Genomic DNA, 26047 nt, shown 5'->3' on the forward strand with positions numbered 1-26047 from the left:
CCTAATAACCTCATCATGGTCATTAGGACCACTGCTTTTCTTACTGTATGTTAATGAACTTTCCGATGCCTTTTCGGGAGGTTTTGCGTGTCAGTATGCAGATGACACATCTGTAATGCTTTCAGATTCATCTTTTGATAGTCTTTCGGAATCCTGTACGCTGGTGGCAAGTGCAATGCAAAACTGCTGCGATGCCAATAGCCTGAGCTTAAATTCTGGTAAAACTGACATGATTCAATTCTCCGTACAAAAACAAAATTAGTCACTGCTTGTCACTTTCAAAAGTCTATTTAAAAATGTGTGTGAAGCTTGCGTCAGATCGGTTAGTATACGTCGGTTGCCAGCGACCACTATTTGCTAATACTTACCAATAATTTATCTGCGCCCGTTGTTATTTAATTATTAGGCGATAGAATTTTATTTGTAAAAAAGCTATATTGAATAGTTCTGTGACAAAATAGGCTTTAACTTCTAAAATTCCTAAAAACATTACTTACCTGATAACTTTCCTAAAAAGAGATTTTTAATCGTCATACCTCACTTGTTCAAGACTTGCATGCATTTTTTTATTTAAAAATTTAATTGAAAAAAATAGATAACAGTAACTTGTGTGTCAAAAGATTACATTAATAATACAACTGACTGAAGATAGCTACGAAGCTACAATGCTTCAAACAGCTTCATGTTTTATGGAGTTTTAGTTATTAATTACCTTAAAATACTCATTTCACAGTTATATTGATATTCAAAAAATAAAATAAATATATTTCCTAATTTAATAAGAGAAACTACCAAATATACTCTTTAACACTCTTATTTATTCATAAACTTTTTAACTATTAATTAAGTTTATTCATGTTACTCTTCACCTGCTTCGGGTCCTGACGCATAATCCGCAGGTTTTCCTTCGCCAATTAGAACCTTAAGTCCCATGATTAATTCACTATAAGCGCCTCTGACTAAAAATTATAATTTTTTTTATATCCTAATACAAATGTAATAAATATTATATTATAAGTGTAAAAATAATGGTATTTTTAATGTCAAAATAAGGCTACTGATTGTTCATAAGTTTTATTACTTCAAGAACAATAAAAATATTCATTTTCTATTAAAGAAATATTTTTATTTCCTAATTAAAAATAGAAACTTCTTAATCAACTTTTTTGAAGTATATATTTTAAAATCATTGGATTTATCAAATTTTTAATGATAAATTGTATCGGCTCATGATAATCCTTCAAGTGAAGCTGTTATCGATACGATTAGTCCACTATGAGTAGTACTAACTAAAAATTAAAAATTATAATATTTTAAAACCTTATTATAGATATATTTTATAAGTATAAAACTATAGAATACACCTTTTTTCATTATAATACATACATTCTAAACACGGTATTTCAGGATATGTACGTCATCTTTAAGATTTTCTTCCTTTTTCTTGCATATTATTGGACACCTTGTAAAAATGGGTACGTAAGGCGTTAAGTTTAAAGAGTTAATTTTTTTTTTAGTTATTTTTTTATTCTAAATCAATTCCTGTCGCTTTTTTTGAAGATTAAAGATTTTTTCACTTTAAAATTTCATTCAGTTTAATTTTTATTTCTTCCCTACTCGAAGTCATTTTTCATTAGTATTGTTTACTTTCAAATGCCTGGAATCAACTGTTTTTGGTAAGAAAAATGATTTTTGACTTTTTGTTTATAAAAATGTTATTATACGACTTTTAAGTTTTTCCAGACTAAATTAATTTAAAAAATAAAAAAAAAAACTTCAATTAACTAAAAGAAACTTTTTTTTAATAGAACTTTACAATCCTAGGAAATTTACTTCTATTCCCTATCAAAGAAACGAAAAGATCGTGTGTAGTTCATAAAAAAAGACAAAAGTGCCTTAGGATGTTAAAAAAATATCTAGGGATTCAGTATATCCTTGTAAAACGTATTTTTATATTATTTTATACAGTGAGGACGCGCAAGTTGGAACAAATTCATTTAAAATTCAGGGGTGTGTTTGAAAAAAGAAAGCGCTTGGACAAGTTAATTTTTATTTTCTGTCGAGATTTTTTTGATGATAAATTCATTTATACGGGGTGGACCAAAAACGAGCTATGACTATCAACTTGGTTTTTTTAAATAGAAACACCCATTTTTTATCTTATTTTTTAATTCTGTATAAAATTTTAAGTATATTTTGTATACTATACCTATTACCTAACCTCAATATTTATTAAGAAATTTGCGATTAAACTTTTTATAAATAACCATGAATTTTTGGAACAGTTTATAAAAAAAAACAAACAAAAAAATTTAAATAAATGTTCAAATTGTTGACCATTAACTTCGTGACAGTAACCAAGTCGATATTCAATTTCTTGTAATAATTGTCTAAAGCCGGATTTGTTGTATTTCGGCTCTAATTCTATTTTTTAATTCGTTTAAGCTTTCAGGTTTATCAAAATAAACTTTAGATTTTAGATAACCCCATAGATAAAAATCCAATAGGGTGAAATCTGGCGATCTTGCTGGCCATTCAATAAAACCTCGCCTTCCAATCCATTTATTTGGGAAAATGTTGGTAAAATCTTGTACTGTTTTCGAATAGTGTGGGGGGGCGCCATCTTGTTGGAACCATATCGAATCTGCCGGTATAAATGGGTTTTCACCATTTGGATAAAGTGGAATTAAACTAGTTACTATCTGATTTTGAAGTAACTCTAAATATTTTTCAGAGGTAATCATTTTCAATAAGCTCCTGAATTAAGTGAATTTTATATGGATGCCATTTATTCCTACGCAAATTTTTAGAACACATGATTTACTAACCGACTAATCTGCAGCAACTTGTCGAGTTACAATTATCTTATACAGGGTGTTTTTTATATATTGCGGCAAAATTCAGGAACGTACTCTTTGGACAAAAATTCGCCAAAAAGTTCCTATAAATATAGGTCCTAAACCTTTTAGATTTTGAGCTACAGGGTGGTAAAGTTTTAACAAAAAAATTATTTTTATTCGATAATTCGTAATAACAAAAATAAGTGCTGTAATATATTTTTGAAAGTTTCTGCTAAAGTCAGATACTAATACTAAAAAACTGTTAGTTTTAAATAATATTTAGAGATACTTACGTCTTTCTCCCTCACAAACTGTTTCGCCATTAAGTGTAATGAGGTAAGGTTGAAGAATTTTTCTGCTTTTTGTTGGACGGAGTTCTAATTTATAATATAGATTTCGTTTTTTATCATTAATAAGATCTTGTGGTTTGGTGAGAACTGTTAGTTTAACAACTTCCTAAAATTAAAACAGTGTGTGTTTAATACCGGTTCAGTCTCACTTTAAATAATCTGAAAAACACATTGTAATAAATACAACCTGAAGCCTAATTTGTTTTTTTTCTTTACTAATTATTACTGTGTATGTATTGCTTTTGCCTTTAACACGTTAACGACCATGTGCACCATATTGGTGCATACCCTGGTTTCTGCACAGTAGGGATGGACAAAAAAACCGGTTTTTTCATATCGAATTATTAACCGGTTATTCTTGTCCTTAGGTTAAACCTGATAACCGACTAATTGAAGCAATACATGGAAACCGGAAACCCAAGATTCAAAAAATTTAATTTCAGTTCTCCACTTAATGCTGCAAATGCCATTAGTCACATTAAATTATAGGTTGACAAAAATATTAAACTACAAGGTGTAAAATCATCAAATGAAAAAAATGAAAATTTAGGTGCAAAAGAGCAAGGAATAACAAAAAGTATTTGGCAAGTGCATGATGCTAAAATAGTAAGGTTTTCTATGGATGAGGATTATACAAGTGGAGGTTTGCTAACAGAGTTTAAACTATATTTGACTCAGCCATTAATATTAAGAAATAGTGATCCAATCCGCTATTGGATAGAGAACAAAGGGGCATTTCCTGAAACCAGCAGGATTGCACTGAGATTTCTGACTGTTTTAGGGGCATCAGTCCCATCTGAAAGGGTGATTTTATTATTAAATAATATTTGCACAGACCATAGGAGCAGATTGACACCCGAATACTTTAATCAATTAATATTTTTATAAGTATTAATAAAAATGATTCCAAAATTTTTAATTTTTTTTTTTTATTGACATCGATATTTCATGTGAGGTGTTATTTATGTGTTTTATTATGTGTAACCAAATATCAGATTATTTTGTGATCTGAATACCCTCGAATTTGGTTACATAAATACAAAATTAATGTCCTGATTGTTGAAATTTAATAGGTTATTACAATAACTGGTTATTTACGTACGGTTAACCGTTCAAGGTTTAACGTAAGTCTCAAATTTACCGGTTAACCCATCCTTACTGCACAGACCGTGTGACCCTATTTGGGCACAGTGGATTGTCATGTTCCACGTGGTGTGGGTCTAATAGGGACGCAGCTACGTGCTTTTTATATGTATTGTTTGGTTGGTCTGGTCCCTGGGAAACAAAAAATTGCATTGGGTTGAGATTTTTGTAATGTTTTTTAAAAAATTTTATTGTAATTCAAAAACTTATAAATTTTTAACTTTATCAGCGAAATTTGTACCATTACCACTAACAGTTTATTATTACATTTTTAAGTTTAAAATGGCAAACGTGGCAACAAAATGCTCTAAAAAAATACGGCGACGGATCATCAGCCACGGAATTTTTTGTTTTGATTTTAAGGTTAAAGTGTAATTTGTTTTATTTTGCCGGCATGTAAATATTGTTCTTCTGTTTACTGCCCGAGTTCATGTGATTAAGTGGTTGTATATAATAATTTATTTCGGTTTATATATAAAAAAATATGTCTCGTAAATATCTAAATAATGAACAACTTTAACAAATCTTGGAAGATAGTGATTTTGAATGTAGTGAGATCGAAAGCACCTTTGACGATTCAGATGCGGATCCCATATTTGAGGCAGATGGTGAGTCCAGTACATGTAGTGATGAGGTTATTTGGCCAAGTAAAAAAAGAAAAGTGGAACCTACACCTTTGTCTAGTAATAGACCGGATTTACCTGGCCAAGATTTTAGTGACGACGAACCGGAAAACGAATCCGATTCTCCTGTTTTTGCTCCACGTAATAGTAATTTCGTATGGAGTGATGTTTCTATATCTGATAAATTAAACGAATTTATGTTTTCTGCAAGACCAGGATTGCGACAAGAAGAAATAGATCGCCTTAAAGGCCATAAACCTATTGATTTTTTCCTATTATTTTTTGACGAGGAAGTTCAAAAATTACTGGTTACGGAAACAAACAAATACGCTACACAACGAACAATAAAGGGTATATGTGAAGAGTCAATCACTGAACACTCCATTTTGGCTAAGTGGTATGACACAATTGGAAATGAACTTTTGCATTTTTTATGGTTTTATAATCTGGATGGGGCTTGACCAAAAACCTACGATTAGAGATTATTTCATTCAAAAAGATTCTTTATAAAAGTGATTTTCCAAAATTAAGCCACATAAGTAGAAATCGGTTTAAGGCATTGCTACATTGTCTGCATATTTCTGATAATGAAAATTGCCCACCAGGTGACAGATTATATAAGATTTCTCCACTTGTAAAAATGTTAAATAAAAAATTTCAAAACATTTGCAGTTCAAAAGAAAAAGTATGCATTGATGAAACAATGGTTCTATTTAGGGGACGGTTAAGCTTCCTGCAGTACATTCCAGGGAAGAGGCACAAATACAGTATCAAACTATTCAAACTTTGTGTTGATGGGGTCTACACTTTTGCGATTAAAATATATGGCGGTGGTGGTGGAGGGCAAACTTTTGATAAGACATTAGCTACAAGGGTTGTCATGGAACTAATGGAACCTCTTCTGAATAAGGGTAGACTCCTATTTACCGATAACTTTTATACAAGTGTTGGTCTAGCACATGAGCTAAATGAAAACCAGACACATTTAGTTGGCACCCTGCGTCAAAATCGAAAACTTATTTCAAAGGCAGTTCCAAGTGCCAAATTGAAAAAAGGTGAAATGAAGATGCAAAAAAGCAACACGAAAGTCGTAGTTGGAAAATGGAAAGACAAGCGCGATGTTTTATTTCTGGCAACGCAAGCTATCCTAGAAATGGTTGAGGTTCCAACAAAAAGAGGTAATATTTTCATATAATAAAACCGTTCAACAATAGTGGATTACAATACAGCAAAAGGCTTTGTTGATATTTCAGATCAAAAAGCTGCTTATAGTTCTCCAGTACGCCGTGGAGTCAAATGGTATAGAAAAATTGTCGTCGAACTATTGACAAACACTGTTCTAGTCAATGCCTTGGTCGTGTTCAAGGAAGTAACTGAAAAGAACATGAGTGTGACTGAATTTCGCGAGAATATCGTTTGTGATTTGTTGGACAACGAATCCAAAAATAACATACAAGTGCAACATATTTTAAAGGAGAAGCAAACTCGAGGAAGGTGTTCAACTTGTTATAAATAGTTTGCAGAAAGAGAAGGGCACCAATCAGCAATGCGAAAAAAAATTCATTCATTTTGCCCTGCATGCTCTGAAAGTATTTCATATATGTGTGTAAAATGTTTTTTTGGAATCCATACTGCTTCCATTAAAAGCAATAATGGTTAGTAATTATATTTTTTGTATGATTAGAATATTATGTTATGTTTATAATGAGAATTGTGAGTTTATTTTCTTAAAATAAAATGCAAAAGAAACATTTCTGGGTGTGGCGCATGTTTTTTTTTTACAAAAAACTCATTTCCATCAACTTATTTCTCAAAAAAGTATATTATGAAACTGTCTTTTACCAAGATTTAGGAAAAAAATACCCTGGTCCTGGAGTAAAGTTTCAAATACTAGAGCTGGTCGTTAACGTGTTAATTTTTTGTTTTGCTTTTTAATAATATTTGCCATCAATCAATTTATATTTTTTATGAATAATTTTTATTATACCTAATAATTATTTATTTATTTATTTATTTAAAATTCTTCAATACAAAGGTTCAACAATGAACATAGCATGCGTCAATTTCAAGCCTTACCTAAATGTATACACTAAAGTCAGTAATAATTAAGAGTTAAATAGAGACATAATGTACATATAATAACAATACTTTTTATTACTTAGGGCAAACGTGTTTTAGCGCGTAAGACTGGCGAAGCATGCAGGTATGTTAGAGGGTATATTTTTTAAGTGTAGGTTTTCCAATAAAAAAATATTTTTTTATAGTTGCAAAAATTCCTATTTTTCCAAAGTTGCTGAAGGAAAAAGAATTGCCATTCTTGCCCAGTTTAATAATATGACTGACAAAAATAATCAAGATTCTCATTTAAATGGTCTCATATCAATGAACCATATTATTAGAAGATGTCCCCGATCTGAAATAAATAACAAAACTCACGGTGCTAGTTTTACTTACAAAATAAGGGTGGATGAATCTAAAATAAAAGTGTGTAAGAAAGCTTTTCTCAGCCTATATGGCATTAAAGATGCTCGTTTAAGGTGAATTCGAGATTCCCTTATGACTACTGGAGCTTCTCCCAACGACAAAAGAGGAATACATGGAAATACGCCAACAAAAACTCCAGATCACATTACAGGACTTATTAAAATCCATATAAAATCATTTTCCGCTAGACGCTCGCATTATTCAATTCCAAAATAAAAATCCAAACTGTTCCTATTTACCAGAATCTTTTACGTTAAGGGATATGCATAGAATGTTCCTACAAAGTTATAATATAAACATGCCATATAAAAGTTACTGGAAAGTATTTAAGACATATTTTAACATTAAATTTGGATTTCCAAGATCTGACACTTGTTCAGAATGTGACAAACTTGCTCAGCAACTATACCGTATAGATCTTAGCATAGAAGAACGAAATAGATAAGATTTAGAAAAGGAGATACACCTTCGTGAAGCTGAAGCTTTTTTTGACCTAAAACGAAAATTTAAAATCAAAACAAAAACCGGAGAAGTAATGTGTATTATTTTGATTTTATGCAAAATTTGCTCCTTCCTCACATACCATCTAACCCTGTTTTTTATAGCCGTCAACTTTGGTATAATGTTTTTGGTATACATGACCTTGGAACTGATAATGTTTGGATGTACACTTATCTTGAAAATGAAGCCAAAAAGGGTGCCAATGAAGTCACTTCGATGTTACTGCATTTCCTTAAAAACCAGATCCATAATCGCAGTTTGGTTATTTTTAGTGACGGTTGCCTAGGGCAAAATAAAAACTACGTAATGGCTCATTTTTTGTACACCTTGGTCAATATTCTAAAAATCGTTGATTCAGTAGAATACATATTTCCAATGAGGGGTCATTCCTTTTTGCCAAACGATTGGGATTTTGCCCTGATAGAGAAAAAGAAAAGACGCCTGGACAGAGCCGAGACACCAGAGGATTGGGATAATATCATTTTAAATGCTAGAATGAAACCTAACCAATTTAATTTGATAAAAATGAAGCAATACGATTTTTTTGATATAAAAACTGCGACTTGCGACTTTTTCCTAAAAACTCCAAAGCCAGCTATCAACATTAAGAAAATTAGGATTATGAAATAACTAGCCAAACATTTTTACTTTTTTTAAAGGATTCATTCAGTGGCCCATTCAGAAGCAGTATTGTGGCCAAAGCAAATTTATCATGCAACATCTAACTGGAAAGGTTTTATAAGGAACCTCTTCATCACTGTTACCGTTACTACGGGTTTTAGCTAATAAAAACTACTATGAATGTATTCTGGATAATACTTACCCTGATAACATGAACATTAATGAAGAAGATGATAATAGTAGTGGATGTGAAGATTAATTTACTACAAACTATTAAACTAATCTTTGTTTAGAATTTATTTTATGTTCAAATTTGTTAAGTAAAACGTATGTTTTTTAACTTTTTTTTCTTGCAAAAACAACTTATGTCCAACAGTTTTTTTCAAATTTTTGACAAATATATTAGAATTATTATTTTTTTAAACAAGAATTAAATATATTAGCTTAATATACGCTGTAATTAATAAAAAAATATGAAGAAATGAATTTGTATTAAAACAAAATGTTTTTTCATTTCCTGAAAATGTTGGATTTTGGACATATGTGTTTTTTGTAAAACACGCCTGAATTTTATATTTGGTCTAAAAAATTGTAAAAAGTCGATTCTAGGAATTTGTTATTAAGCTTTGCACAATTTGTATAAAACAAGTTTTTTTTATGGAAATTGTAAATTTTGCATTAAACATTAAACATTGCATTATTTTTCTTCCTAATATTCTTCATATTCTTTTCTACATAATAAAAAAAAAAGTTCAATACACTTACAGATTTGTTTTCACCGTTTAGCTCTGATAGAATTCCAGGTACTTGTAAATGAATCTTAAGCTCGGCTTCCTCGGCTTTAGCAGGTTTTTTGAGGTTGATATAAGCATTAATCGCTAATCCCATTTTGGACTTCGCAACATACTCAGGTTCATAACTGCAATCATTATATTTAATTTTATTTGCAGCGTGAACAGTATAAAAATAAGAAATAGTTGAATACAAGTCCATATTTTGTAGGAGAAGTCTTTATCTTCAAGAAAAATGCATGTAGGTTTTTGAAACAAAAATTGAATTTTTGTTTTATTTGGTGAACGTATATGTTTTTTGTAATGTTCTATATCTGATGATGGCATAATACATTTACCTAAGTGACCTACATGTATATTTCTTGGAGATAAAGACTTCCCCATTTTGTAATCTTTAAAATAAAAATTTTTATTATATTAATATTAAATAAAGAAAATGCTTAAATAAACTCATCATAAAATCATATTTTCAATGTGAAAATAACTTAATAAAAATGCGTCACAGGAGATGTGAATTTAGCTTTAATTACATTTTCGTTTTTATTATTGTATCAATTTAGATATAAGCATGAAAATTTATTTTTAACACATTTTTAATGAAATTATTGGTATTGCTAATATTTATGAATCGATTTGTTAATTGACTTTAATTTAATATTTTCTGACCAATATTTAAAGAAACCCCTTAAAATTAAAGATGACTTTAATTTTAAGGGGTGATTCCTTTTCATTTTTTAAGTAAAAAAGTTCATATAAACATATGTCCGGAAACGCTTCGTTTTTGAGATACAGGGTGTTAAACTTTTTTTTTTAAATCAATTTTTTATTAATATCTCATAAACGCATTTACCGAATTTGTTGAAATTTTTACATTTTGTTAGTCACTTTATAAGGTACCTTTTGGGATTCTGAGTCGGATGATGTTTTTGTAAAAAAAATATCGCCCGGTACATTTTTTGTAATTATGATATTTTTTTAAATAAAGCTTCTAAAAATGAAACTTTTTTATCTCTTAATTTTTTTTCGTATCTTGCTTCGTTTAGAAATAAATTTTAAAACCATATTTTAGCACGTCTCGGGCATCCATAAAAAAAAACCTAAAATACTTGAAAAAATTGATTTTATTGGAAATACTACATATTTATGTATAAAAATTTCTCTGATAAGAACATTCCTATTTCTTACATTAACATTTACCAGGTACTGGGTACTGTTAGTTGAATGTGTTTTACTGTGCAGATAACTATGAATAATGCCGAATTAGCTCAAATGCATTTCATTTGTGGCCTTGCAGATGGAAATGGTGCAAAAGCCCGTCGAATTTAATTTTCTAAATTTTATATCGGCACAAAACAACCCACGAAGAACTTGGAATACATTAAGTAACCTCAATATTCATGTCAATAATAAAAATAGCCAAGACTTATCGCAAAATTTATCGGATCCTAACCTTATTAATAACTATTTTGCCCAGATTTTTTAAAACTCAAGTAATGACTGTCAAAGTAGAATAAATTTTTATAGTTCCAATAAATTTAAGAATGATTTACTTAATTTTTCTTTTACGATGTATACAAAACAAGTCCATGAAATACTACTTAATTTAAAAAAAAAATTCTGTCGGCTCTGACTACATTTCTCTGCGTATGCTTAAATATTGTATCCCTCACATTGAAATCTGTATAGTGCATATTATTAATTGCTGTTTTGAAAAGAAATATTTTCCTCCTATTTGAAAAAATGCAAAGGGCATACCTTTACCTAAATGTAACGATCCAAAAAACTTTTGCGATTTACGTATAATAAGTATTTTACCTGCCTTATCAAAAATATTTGAAAAGGTTTTCTACCAGCAAATCCTAAAATTCTGCAATGACAACGAAATTATACCAGTTAGCCAATGTGGGTTCCGACAAGGTTTCAGCACCTCAACTGCTTTGGCAAAAGTAACTAATGATATCTTCGAGGCTTATGATAAGGGATTTGCAACTCTGCTTATTTTGTTAGACTATTCGAAGGCATTTGATACAATAAATCATCAGCTACTTATTGCTAAACTTAAATATTATGGTTTCGAATCGTCAGCATTACAATGAGTAAAGTCTTATCTTCTGTTTCTTAGCTTTTTTACTTTTTTTTTTCTTTTATTACCGTTTCTTTTCCGTTTTCACTGGCGCAGTCGGTAGGATAGTGATGGAATTATTATTGAACATCTACTTTAAAAAAAAAAGGAATAAGTTTAATTCAAAATAAATTCTACACAAATTTGACCATCGATTAACTACAACTTTATTCGTCGAAAATTAATAGATGAGTGATTTTATATAATGCAATTTTTATGGAGCCTAATAATATTAAAATGCTTATTTTGTTAATTCAGGAATATTTATAATAATAATAATTATGTATGGGGTCAACTGAGGTTTTTGGCCTGGTTGCATCACATAACTCGCGTCTAGCAGTTGCGGCTCATCAAGATCGAGTCCACTTGCCTACCCCAAGGACGTCGCTGTATCGGGACTCATTTATCTGGAGAACATCTTCTTTGTGGAACGGGCTTCCACCTCACATATTTCCCGACGCATACAACCTACAGCGATTCAAAATAAATGCCCACAAATATCTTCGCGCAAGCACCACCCCAAGAGTGACATAGGACTTTCCTCTTGTGCTTGTGTTTACCATTAAAAAAAAAGCAATTCTGCAAGCAGTGGAAGACAATCCGTCAACTAGCACGCGAAGATTATCGTTACTGTTTAATATCAGCCACGAAAGTGTTTGGAGGGTTTTGCACACAAATTTACTCTATCCATTCCACATTCAGCTGGTGCAAGCACTGTTGCCAACAGATTTTCCTGCACGATTAGAGTTTTGCCAGTGGTTTCTTCAAAAAACTGCCCAGAATCCGAATTTTACGGCTAAAATTCTTTTCACAGATGAGGCCTGTTTTTCACGGGAAGCCATCAGAAACTTTCACAATAACCATCTTTGGGACTTTGAAAATCCCCATGCCATTGGAGCAGTTTTCCGTGAATGTTTGGGCCGGAAGCGTATTGGCATTCTATACCATTATTCAGATCGGCACTACATTGAATCGTGGTAGACTATGGCCATATGCATTATCTAATTTCATAGGCCATCCTATACTACAATTCAGAGCTTCGCTATTACTTTAGCGCACTGAAATACTGAAATGCAGTACGCAATGGATGTCAATTGCTGCGCCTCACGTAGCCGATTTATACCGCGACTCAGATTCGGTGATGCATGTGGGATAAAAGTTAGGTTATATTATTTGTTATTGTTTTGTTATTTACGTGATCAAACAAGGTTTATCGGGAGTTCGTTTTTTTTTTTAATTTAGAATGGATTATAAAAATATATTAGTGGAAATGTGTAGTGAGGACGATTCTATAATCGAATATCTTGAGCTCACAAATGATGGTTTTAAAGCTAAAATTCGATTTAAAAAACCAGATGTTGAAGACAAAGTATTTGTTGTGGCAAATGGTTAGCTATATTTAGTAATAAAACAAGTACTATAATAGTAATAAAACAAGTACTTATAACTGGATTGTGCGTTATACATACCCATCAGCAAAGAGATACGTATATCGAAAAATTTTTAAATGCCAGCACAGCGGTTTTAATAAAGCTAAAACCAGAAAAAGGGAAGACACTAGAGTTAGAGACAAGAAATGTAATGCCACCGTTGATTTTTTGATAAAAATTATCAACAAAAACACTATAAAAAACGATCGGTATTTGACACGAGGCTATAATGGATGTGTTACGGTAAGTGTTATGTTAATTTACTTTACCTATGTACATTCACACTAAATTACCCTTAGTATTAGCCAATGCACAATTAAATCCCACGGAACGGCAAGTAAAACATTTGTATGAAAAGTGGAGGTAAGTTATTTTTTGTATATCTACATCGCCTTGCCTTGAAAATATCTTTAAATTTTATTTTACGTAGAACTTTCAACTTGTTTTAGAAATTTAAATTTTGGAGGCCGAGATGAATCTTCAGTGGTGAGGGTCCTAAAAGAAAAGGCTGAATTTTACCATAAAAAAGGACAGAACATAATAGCGGTTAGAGAGAATCCTTTGATTGTAATTATACTCACACCAATCATGATGCGTACTCATAAGGAAGATTTTTCTAAAGAAAGAGCCTTGCCATTAGCTTGTGTATTACATACAGCTCAGACGGAAGCAAATTATACATTAGCCTTTAACTTGCTTAAAGAAACATTAGGTAATGAAGGTTTTGGTAATTCTGGCTGTCCTAGTATATTCATGACCGATGATAGTTCAGCAGAAAGAAATGCGCTGACATCTGTGTTTTCATCGGAAAATGTAAAGCCAAAGCTCCTTCTTTGTATCTTTCATGTTTGCCAAGCTTTTTGGCATTGGTTGTGGGATAGCCACAATGAAATACCCAAAGAAAATAGGAAGACTGTAATGATTTTATTTCGTGCCATAATGTATGCATCAACTTTAGAAGAAGCAGAAGAATCTTTAAACGATCTTATGAAAAATGATATTGTTTTAAAGTACCCACATTTAAAAAATCACATTAGTGCTCTTTGGCAACGAAGAGAAGAGTGGTGTTTATGTTTTCGGGCATCATTAATTACTAGGGGAAATAATACAAATAACTTTGTAATAGCATCAATTCGTATATTTAAAGATATCGTTTTGCAAAGATGCAAGACATTTAACATATATGTGCATTAATTGACTTTGTTATTAACGTCTTTGAATCTTATCATAAGAGACGTTTGCTGTTATTTGCTAGTAGTCGATCATCGAAAAATGAAATTCTGTATAGTAAATTTTGCGATAAAACTGAAAAGCTCTACTATGAAAAAATTATGAAAATATATATTATGTAACAAGCAGTAATGATAACACACTTATCTACACTGTAAATACCACTTTGGAAACGTGTGATTGTACATTCGGAATAGGCGGCAAGTTTTGTAAGCATTTTTGTGCTGTGCAACAAAAATTTGGACTTTTTCTTTTAAATGCTCCTTTACTTACTGCAACTGACAAAAAAATGTTAGCAATGCTAGCTCTTGGACACAGTGTTTCAAACGTTTTTTTTGAAAATATGAATTTAGGTGATCATTCTGAAAGCCATTTAAGTAATGTACCATGTCACAGTGCAACGCAGCAGAGCATTGCAGCAACTGAAAAAATATATGAATCTAATGTTCTAGACAAAGAATCAAATGATTCAAAAGCTGGCAAAAAACACTCTTCAGCTCTTAATAATTTAAAAGATAATTTCGACAGGCTGCTAGAAATTGTATCTGAAAAGGAGTCTGTGGAGTTAAAAAACTGCATTATCAAAGGAAATGCTGAGTTAAATAAAATTACCACACCGACACAACTGGCGACATTTTTCTGCAATTTAAGAAAGGGGCGTTCTTCAAAATATATAGGCGTGCAACCTACTTCCATTAGTAGAAGACGAATAAGACAGTGATTCGTATCTGGAAAAAAGCGTATTCAATCGGGTAGACCTTTCAGCAAGGAACCAAAAAAGACCATTAAAAGGAAACATAAATTAGAAGAAAATATTTATAAGAATCAACCAAATGCAAAATGTCACGAAAGAAAATAAAATTTACAATAATTTTTTTTGTCATTAGTTTTATATATTTTCTTTAGAAAACTGAGTTACAGCAGTATATGTTAATATTTCTATTAAAATGCCTTACATTTTAATTTTCCTTTGTAGCTAGTTTTGATAGCTGTTAATTTTTTGCCGTGTTGTTATTCTTTTTTAAGGCAGAAAACACTATTGATATCTAAAAATATCATTTTAAGGTAAATACATAGATAACATAGTTTAGGTTTTCTTATAAGTACGAAAATGTATATTTTATTAAAAGTTTCAGAATTGAAATTTTTTGTATAAAATTGTTTTATTTACATTTGATTGAATAATTTTTTTTTCAGATTTCTCTGAAGAATAATAAATGAAAAAAAGTTACATTTTAGTTACCTAATAGTTTCATAAATTAATATTTATGTGATTTCACTTAATATCATTCGTAAATATGAATAAACATATTTACAAATACATTTAATAAACATTTTTTAACAGAAGAAGAATCATTTTAATTCATGTTTTATGTAATAATTTTAAAATAAATAATACTGTTTTCTTACTTTATTCAAGATGGCAATATTATGGTCAATAAAATATGATCCCTAAAACTATTTAGGAAAACAGAGCGTATTCTGTATCGTCATAGGAAAGAAATAAATATCTTTTTATGCCATATAAATTTGTATTGTATAGAAAGAAATTTCCTTCCTAGGAGAATACAGAATACGTGCTCTGTTCTTGTTTTTCTGAGACGTAGTATATATTGAACTGCAAAACTGCTTTTAAAATAAAACCTATTATATACTGCATTTCAGAATACTAAATATTACTTACGCTCTGAATCGAAATATAGAATGGGATTTAAAATTGTGGTATATCACGTAGACATAGTCTACCACGATTCAAAGTAAGGCCGATCTGAATAATAGTATAGAATGCCAATACGCGGGCCGGAATTATCGGTGATCATCTTATCGGACCGCACTTTCTCGCTCCTAGGCTGAATGGTGATACTTACAGACAATTTTTAGAAGAAATATTGCCAGATTTATTAGAAGACGTACCACTAGCAACAAGAAATACCATGTGGTTTATGCACGACGGTGCACCTGTGCTCATTTTAGTCTTGTCGCTCGAAACTATCTAAATGATACTTTTGCTCAGCAATGGATAGGTCGGGGGGGGGGGGGGGACCTCAGCTATGGCCATCACGATCTCCAAACCAGAATCCTCTGAAATTGCTTGTTTATGCGACGCTAGTTGTGGATGAAAACGATTTGAGAAACCGGATTGTAAAACTCTTCTAATGTCATACGCAACACACCAGGAATTTTCGAACGTGTGCGCCAGTCGATGGGAAGAAGATTGCGTGCTTGTATTGATACTAGTGGTTCTCATTTCGAGCATTTGATTTAATAAAATTTTGATGACATTTAAAACTAAAGTAAGTTTTTATTATTTTTCACAAAAATTAAGCGATCGTATTTTTAATTGCTTAAATTTGTACAAATATCTTGCGCAAAAAAAAATGGTGGCGTACACAAACAACAAATAAATTATAAATAGGAAACCATTTTCGACGCCATTGCATTAAAATACACAAGCCCGAAAGATCGAGGAAGAGAAGCCGTGTTGAAGATGTGTACGTGGATCAAAATATTATTGATACGATGAATTCAACACTGGAACTCTTAGTCAATAAAACGAATGAACTAAACCGAAAAGTCGATCAACTAATTGCTGAGAATAAAAGTCTGCGAGAAGAAATATCCAGCTTAAAAGGGAGCAAGCCCGAAAATGGTTCTATTTTGCAAAGTCAACTACCCCAACCTATTAATAGCTATGCATCTGTTGCACAAACAAATAAGGTACTAGTAATAAATCAAAAAGGTACTCAAAAAGACGCGAAACAAATAAAGAATGATTTGAAAACTAAAGTGGATCCCAGTGACATCGGACTTGGGGTAACTATGGGACGAGTAACAAAAAAGGGCGGTTTGATTTTAAATTGTGGCAACGAAAAAGAGATCACTAATGTACAGTCACAAATTCAGTCTAACTTGGCGAAAATTACAGTGTTGACGGGTCTAAAATCTTACAACATCGAATTAAGGTAATAAAGTGATAGTGATATTATAAATAAGGTAATCAAACAAAATGATCTAAATAGTAATTTTAGTAATTTTAGCTTAAAAATATTGCGTAGAACCAACGTTTTAAACCATATATTTAATTTAGTATTCGAAGCTGATGATGTAACCTATAATTTGTTTATAAATAGGGTAAAAATGAATATAGGGTGGAATCGTTGTCCTGTTTACTATTAATACGTAGTAATTTGATGCTATAATTGTTGTCAATTCGGCCATTTCAGCAATGAATGTAAACAAAAAAAATTATGTTCCAAGTGTAGTGAAGAACACGATATTAAGGAATGGCAAAATAATTTTAATAAATGTGTAAATTGTATCTTATCAAATAAAAAGTATGGAATGTCTCTAAATGTCGACCACGTCACTTGGGATATAAATCAGTGTGAAATACTGAAGAGGATGGAAAACATGCAAAAAAATAAATTTTTTAAATAGCAGTTAGATACTGAAATGGCAAAAAATTGAAGTATTGTATATTTTAATAATCAGGGTTTTTTAAATAACAAGGATAATATAATTGTATTTATAAATAATTGGCAACCAAAGTTCTTATTCTTATCTGAAGCTCATGTTTGTGAGGAAATTGAGCACTGTGAGTTAAAGATTAATGGATATAGAATTGAACAGCGTATCACAAATAATAGAAGAACTGGAGGAGTAATGGTTTTAATAAGAAGTGATATTACATATTCCTTAAGAACTGTAGAGTGCGTGCAAAATTATGTATGGTGTTCGTCTATTGAATTTTCCTTACGTAGAGTTAAATATCTGTGTACTGTTATGTATCATTCTCCTCAAAAAGAAAATGCAAAATTTTTGGATTATTTCGGTAGTTACCTCGATCAGGTCACTGTGTTGGAGGGTATCAACATAATAATGGGAGATTTTAATTTTGATTTACTGAAGCCTTTATTTTATGGTGAAAAAATTATATCTCAAATCTATGCAAATGGTTTTAATCAAATTGTTGATACTCCCACGCGCATTACTGATAGTAGCAAAACCCTAATTGATTATATTGTCACGAATGATAAACATATATCTTATAAGGTACACTTAACGCCCAAAATTAGTGACCACTGTATATTGTCTATTTATCCCGAACAAAAATTTAATGAAAATTATGATATAGTCATTTACCATAGATCTATGAAAGAATATAGTACAGATAGGTTACAAAATTATGTTTTTGGGACTGAATGGACGAATGACAGTGGGGATGTAAATGTGTTAGCAAATATTTTCGTAAACGACATTACTAATATTTTAAATCAAATGTGTCCTAAACGAAAGTCTGTTATAAAACAGAAATATTTGCATAGGGGGTGGATAACTGAAAATATTAGGGAAAAGATGGATCAAAGGGACAAACTGTATGTTAGAGCCGTCAGGGAGAATAATGATGTCATCTGGAGGGAATACAAGAAACTACGAAACTCTGTGGTTGGTCTAATTAAGGGACAAAAGGATAAGTTTTATAGAGAAATTATTGATGGGAACAAAAACAATGCCCGCGAAATGTGGAAAAACCTAAAAACATTACTTCCAGGAAAAAACTCTTCATTGCCTCAACAGATTAAATTCGACAATCAATTAATATCTAACGAATTAACAATAGCTACAGAATTTAACAAATATTTCATAAATAGTATTATGGAAATTGTAAATACCATTCCAGGGAATTCTTTTTTTTGCAGATAAGATGGATGCCACTGTTGACCAGTATAGTAAGTCTTCATTTTTCAAAGAAATATCTTTAATTAATTTAAAGAAAATTTTAAAGAATTTAAAAAAATGTGGGAGGTGGTGAGATTGGGATCTCAAAACGGGTGTTGTGCGATGTTTGTGATGTTGTTGGAAATTGTTTGTTGAATATTGTAAATGCATCACTTTCAAGTGGGATTTTCCCTGAGGCATGGCAGGAGTCGATTGTGATTCATGAGCCAAAGGTTCTCAATACTTTTTATCATAGTGAATTTAGACCCATAAATACAGTAGAAATATATGAAAAGGTGTTGGAACTTGTTGTAAAAGAACAATTACTGAATTACTGCAATAATAACAATATTTTGGTTATAAATCAGTCTGGTTTTCGTGAAAGTCACTCTTGTAAATCTGTAATTATTAATATCTGTCATAGTTTTCTAAAGGAAATTGACAAGGGTAATTATGTATTGGCAGTATTTTTAGATTTCCGAAGGGCATTTGAAACAGTTGATAGAAAGATCTTATTGAAAAAACTTAAATTTAAAAACTGTGTTTCAGAGTCATTGAATGTTGAGTTTGGAGTTCCGCAGGGTACTGTTTTGGGTCCTCTATTATTTCTACTTTACATAAATGATATAGTCAAATCTGTTAATCGATGCAAAATCGAATTATTTGGTAATAATACAATGATTTATTTGGCAGGGAAAGATATAAATCATATGCAAGAGAGTGTGAATAATAATCTAAAAGGCTTGTTTGAGTGGCTTTGTAATAATAATCTTAGTATTAATACATTGAAATCAAAATTGTGTTTGTTTGGAAAAAAAATAAGTTGTCGAATATTGATTTGGAAAACTTGAATATTAGGATCAATGACACAAGAATAAGTCACGAAAACCAAATTAAATATTTAGGAGTTATATTTGATTCAAATCTAAGTTTTTACGCACATGCTGACTATATCACAAGAAAATTTGCAAAAAAAGTTGGTTTTATTGCCAGAGTACGATCTAAATTGTCACTGGGTACAAAGTTGTTATTGTATAATAGCATTGCAGCCCCACATCTCGAATTTTGCGCAACACTTTTGTATAATCTACCAAATTTTAAAATAGAAAAACTGCAACTTGTACAAAATAGAGCTATGAGAACCATTTTAAACTGTAATAGATACACACCTATCTCAACACTGCTTAACGTATGCAATATGTTATCTGTAAAACTTGTTAAACTTGTTTTATTATTTAAAATTAAAAATAACATGTTACCACAGTATATTTGTAATAAGATTAAATTGTTCAGTGATGTAGGTACATAGCTATAACACAAGAAATTGTAATGATTTTATTTTAACCGATAGATGTGCATCTAGTGAAATGTTGAATTCTATTTTATATAAGGGCTTGTATGAATATAATATGTTGCCAATTACTATAAAAAATTGTGATGGTTTAACTGCATTTAAAAAACTTCTGAAAGAGTATGTTTAAGTTTAAATTATTATTTCTGTATTTTATTTATTATGTATAATTTTTGCTTATTCCATTTTTAATTTTATCTGTTTAAACAATACGTTAGTAGGAGTGCACTTGTGGCCTTGTATGTGGCTTTTAACAACTTTTGGATGGGCCACTGTGGGGAGCGGCCTAGGTCGGGGCCGAGACGGTGTTTGCGGACCGGAATAAAGCGGCATCCATGGATTACCGGGATGCTGTGGTTCCTGGAAAAACCGGGGCACCGCGGGTTCTTGCCGGGTTGACCCCTATTGAATCCAATTCAACTAGGCCACAACTTAACCCAGATACAAGTGTCGTCATTGCCGCTATGCGATTTTATATTTCTTATAGTTTACAATAACTTGTTTTGTCAAATCATCGGTTTGCAGTGACCCACGTATGTATTAATTCAATATTTGTTATTCCTGCTTACGAAAGTAGGTTATAATGTACTGGGTTTACAAAAATATTATAATTTCACTGAACTTTGTAAAAATGTATTGTATTTTATATGTAGCTTTTTTTTATGCTAAATAAAGATTATTATTATTATTATTGTCAGGCAAAGTAAAATATGGCCCGACACCGACCCACGGTCCTCAAGTGGTAACCCGATATTTATTGAAAGCTAGGCTGGTTATTAATTTCGGTACTTAAGATGGGTTTCATGGAATCGTATTGATGTGCTGATGAAAGACTTTTAGTTCTATGATTTTGTTTAAAAACAGGCTGAGAAAATATATTGAGTTTTAGTTTTAATAAACGAGTTTTGTCGAAGTCGGAAGACGGGATTTGAATTTTATTTTTAAAATTTTGAAATAAGACGGAAAAGCGTTTAAAAATTTAATTTGTTCGTGACGTCGACGTCGAGACGCTCCTGTGTGTGAGTGGTGTGCATAAGTACTAACCAAAAGATTTTTATTGTTGTGGTGTAGTGATTGTGAAGTTCAGCCACGATGTTGGAAAGGAGTTGCACACCTCCATTGCCTTCACAAAATCAATCTGTGGAAGTTGTCAAAGTGGTGGAGAGCTTGTTTTTACAGGATCAAATAAAGGTTTTGGTAAATGAAGTTAAAGCATTAAAAGAAAAACAAACCAATAAGGTAAACGATGAACAGTATTCTTTTACCTGGGAAGAAATTCCACCATTTAATCCGGCCCATAAAAACATTTCCGCCAATAAATGGCTTAGACTTTTCGAACAAAAAGCATATTTTTGTCGTTGGAACGATGTTACCTTAATGAGAAACGTAACAAATAGTTTAAGTGGGCGTGCACGTGATTGGTTTTTAAACTCTAGTTTTGCCGAAATATCTTTTAACGATTTTAAAAAACGTTTTCGTGAAGTGTACGATATTGATCCGCAAAGCATAGGAGTAGTATTTAAAAATGCAGCAACATTTGTAAGTTCTGATAGCAAAAACATAAAAAAATAAATTGTCCAAAAAATCGTTTTGCGAAAATTAATAGTAAGAAACCTAGTTACTCTAATGGAAGATCTGATATAGTCAAACCAGGTGTAAGTAATGTGTGCAATTTACAATTGTTTTGCGGTACTTAAGATGGGTTTCATGGAATCGTATTGATGTGCTGATGAAAGACTTTTAGTTCTATGATTCTGTATAGAAACAGGCTGAGAAAATATATTGAGTTTTAGTTTTAATAGACGAGTCTTAAAAAGCACATCCGTGTATTATTGAGTCATCCTGATATTATTATTAAAATTTAAACATCAAAAATAGCATCTTATTAATTTTTGTTTTTGGTCAAGTATGCGTTTTGCAAAAAAAATTATTTAAGGTTTTTTCTTAGTTGTTAAATAATAAACATGCTGGTAATTTGTCAGTTAATTTTAAAGCATTTTATTTTTTTTTATGGAGGCCCGAGACGTGCTGAGATATGATTTTTAATTATTTATTTGTAAACGAAACAAAAAATTCTATGTTATACGTAAAAAATTTAAGAGACAAAAAAGTTTCATTTTTAGATGCTTTATTTAAAAGAAATATCATACTTACAAAAAATGTACCGGGCGATATTTTTTTTACAAAAAAATCATCCGATTTAGCCCGTGGGCACGCCCCTGACATTTCTAGGCCAGATTTGAGAATTCCGAAAGGTACCTTATAAAGTGACTAACAAAATGTAAAGATTTCAACAAATTCGGTAAATGCGTTTATGAGATATTAATAAAAAATCAATTTAAGAAAAAAGTTTAACACCCTGTATCTCGAAAACGAAGCATTTCCGGACATATGTTTATATGAACTTTTTTACTTAAAATATGACAAGGAATCACCCCTTAAAATTAAAGTCATCACTTATGTTACACCCTGTATATGATCTCTGCTATATTATGATCTCTTAAGCCTGCATGGATCACTCCAGAATTTTTAACTAAATTTTATTTGCAACTAAAATAAAACCTAATAATTTAAAAGAGATCTTAGTATCCTAGTTGGCTCCTCTATAATCTGTGTTAAATCAAGTCTCTTAAAAACGTCGTTTGACGCTCGAATTTCTGACCCATTACTATCTTAATAGTCAGTTAATGCCGCATGAGGTGAAATTAAAACATAAAAAAATCAAACGAAGGTAACTAATTATGTACTGCCCCAAAAAAAAAACAATGATATATGGAATATACTATGATTTTTTTGGAATACAATATTCTCTATTTTTTAATATTAAGCAAATAAAATAAACTAGTTTTTGTAAATCAATGTCTTCTAAACCCAGAAAATACTATTACAAGATGCTAGTTTAGACAAATCACGGTAGTAAAATTAGTTTTAACTTTCTTGTATTTTGTTACTCATGTTAACTAAAATATTCCTATAAATTTTTTTCTTGAAAAAACTTACTTAAAGACGTCTGGGCAAGGTGATGTCGGAGGTTTACTTCTGAGCTTTTGTTTGTCTTCATCGACATTATCAACTGCAAAAACACTACTGATTGCGAGAGCAAAAATTATAAAGTAAGTTACTTCCATATTTGCAATATAGCTATTAACAACTATCCACTTTTAAATAAAATACACCTATTTATACCAAAAAAAAAAAAATCAACCCATCGTTAAAATAAATCAGGCCATTGTGTTGCAAGAAAATCGATCAAATTATTTTCATTTTTATATCGTATTGTTGGTCTTTTATTGTGTGCTTATAAAAGCTTTTTTATAATGGTTTTATTAAAGGCTAGTTTTAAATTATGCAATACTTCTTTTGTAATATATACAATTAAATTGATTTAATGATTACCATACTGTTATTGTCTTAATTATTATTTTTTGAATGAATGTGTAATACAGGTTTTTTGATTTTTGAGCAGACATATTAAAAAAATAGGTTTTTTTTCTATGTAATTTAAACTACGCAATAAAACATAATTTTGAGAAGATCTAGAGGGTAATATCAAATTTGAAGGTAATATAGAAAAAAGTAAATAAATTCAATTTTCTTAGTTTAATATAACGTAAAGAACAGAAATAAAATTATGCTTTTTCTGTACAGGGTGTTCAAATAATCATACAGGGTGTAAATTCTCAGGGGACTTTAAGAGGAAAAGTGCTTTTAATATTTAGATAAAATTAGGTTTTAGTCTTCAGGGTATTAAAATTTGTATAGGGGTGTTAAGTTTTTTATCACCATTATTATCACTCTTAGATATTTTTATAAAATGTATACACCTTTTCACCATTCAGGAGCATTTCTGAATTCAAATAAAAAGGATCAAATAGAAAAACCTCATTGGAAGTCATCTGCTTCAATGGCACTAATAAAAAACTATTGTCTTATTGTAGAGTGAACTGTAGATGGAATGCATCTCCTAGAATGATAAATTAAAGGAATCTACAAAGTATAATATCTGATCTATGTAGCTAAAAAAAATGAAGTAGGGTCAAATAAATTGATCTAGATTCAGATGAAAAGGATCAAATAAAAAAACCTCATTGGAAGTCATCTACCTTAATGGCTACCTATAAGAAACTATTGCCTTATTGTAGACGGATTGTTAGATCAAGTTTTGTAAATACAATTCATGTCGAAAATTCTTTGAAGGTTGTTACCCAGTAAACACATACACGTTTATTTAACATTTTTTCAACGTGTCATACGTTGATAATTGGTGTTAGGACATTTTAGGTTGAAAGTTTAACCGTTGAATTTTGGTGTAAAATAAAACGGTATAAGTTAACGTTAAAAGGGAGTTGAATACACACCAAAATAAAATTTAATATTTTTATAACGTTTTAATAACAGATTTTTATAACTTTATTTCTTCTATCATCTTAAATGTTTTTTAAACGTTAAAGAATTTTATTAATTGAGATATTATTTATTCTATAAACATTATTATAAAATAGGAAATTCATTACATTATCTTGGTACTTATGTTTCTTCTTTTTTGGTGACTATAAATTGCATTTGAATAATATGTAGATAAAGTTCGACGAAAAAAATGTGTTAATAAAAATGTTAATAATGCTAACTCATATATATTACCTATCGATTCTACTTTAAACTCTAAGTTGCCTGCAAAGCTGAACATTCTTTAAGTGCAATAATTGTATAAGTTTTAAATGAATATTAAAAAAATCTAAAAATTATTTTATTTGCTTAAAAATTTCTAAACAAACGAATGAAAGAGTATTTATTTGCATTGTAACCTATCTGAATAACCATGGATATTATATACTGTTAAAATAACGTTATTTTATTGGTTTAAATAACAGCCAATTTAAATGTCTTTTTACATGTATAAAAGACACTAAAAAATAACCTTATTTCATCAGTTTAAATAACAACCAAATTAAACGTCTTTAACACGAATAAAAAAAACTACGCTTTAAAAACAGATACTCTAGAAAATTGGAATAAAGAAAATTTTTACTATCCATTGCATAACAAATTGTCGAAAAAAAATTAAAAAATAGATATTTGCTTAAAAAGATATAAACAAAACAAAACTTTAGTAGAAATTATTTGCATTGTATCGAAATGACCATGGGTATTATATTATTACTGTTATAATAACGTTTTTTTAATGCGTTTAAATAACGACAACATTAAACGTCTTTTACACGTATATAAAACACTACGCTTTACAAACATAAACCCTTCGCTTTGATTGGTCTAAGAAAATTTGGGTAAAGAGGATGTTTACGATGCTAACGCATTGCACCTTAACTATAAGTAAGCAAATCGTCAAAGAAACGACACAGGGTGAGTGTTTTGTTCATATTATATTTTCTGGAGTTTGTATTATTTGTGCAATTATTGTGTTTCTACTAGCAGTTCTTCATTTGCCAATAAAGGTAAGTTATTATTAGTGCATGCCAAAATTAGTCAATAGAGAGATTTTACACCTCTTAATCTAAATTTTGGGAGCGGAAAGTAGATTTAATTCTAAGGCTAAAAAATACACAAAAGTGATCTCGATCTTATTTTTGAATTTACAGGGTCTCATCTGGTCGGCAGGCATATCAAAATATATTATTTTAAATGGGATACCCTGTATAATATTTCTATTGGATTTTATGTTGTAAACAATGTTTTTTATATAGGTATAGGCATCCAATCTGCTTCCTTCCAGAAAAATTAAATATTTTATAAAATATCATAAAATATTCACTAAATATTATTTTTTGCAAAATTTAGTGAAGCTTTTTGATATTTTATAAAAAAATTAAATGCACTCATAGGG

General features: G+C 30.4%; 2 protein-coding genes across 3 annotated transcripts in view; one reads left to right on the forward strand and one right to left on the reverse strand.

Annotated features, from left to right (window-relative positions):
• Positions 1-26047, forward strand: part of LOC126743950 (uncharacterized) — a 282046-nt gene that overhangs the window by 37688 nt on the left and 218311 nt on the right. The gene's annotated exons all lie outside the window — the stretch shown is intronic.
• LOC126744242 (uncharacterized) lies at positions 799-23373 on the reverse strand. Of its 2 annotated transcripts, none has more exons than XM_050451609.1 (4): positions 23206-23373; positions 9328-9481; positions 3134-3296; positions 799-959 (listed from the first exon to the last, which is right to left on the reverse strand). In XM_050451609.1, the coding sequence occupies exons 1-4, from the start codon at positions 23331-23333 to the stop codon at positions 859-861; spliced, it is 546 nt and encodes a 181-aa protein (XP_050307566.1). In that variant the 5' UTR covers positions 23334-23373; the 3' UTR covers positions 799-858. The 2 variants fall into 2 exon arrangements, with proteins under 2 accessions (XP_050307566.1, XP_050307575.1); XM_050451618.1 differs by lacking the exon at positions 799-959 and adding an exon at positions 1158-1289.

Source organism: Anthonomus grandis, chromosome 1, assembly GCF_022605725.1.
Source record: "Anthonomus grandis grandis chromosome 1, icAntGran1.3, whole genome shotgun sequence".
NCBI lineage: Eukaryota > Metazoa > Arthropoda > Insecta > Coleoptera > Curculionidae > Anthonomus > Anthonomus grandis.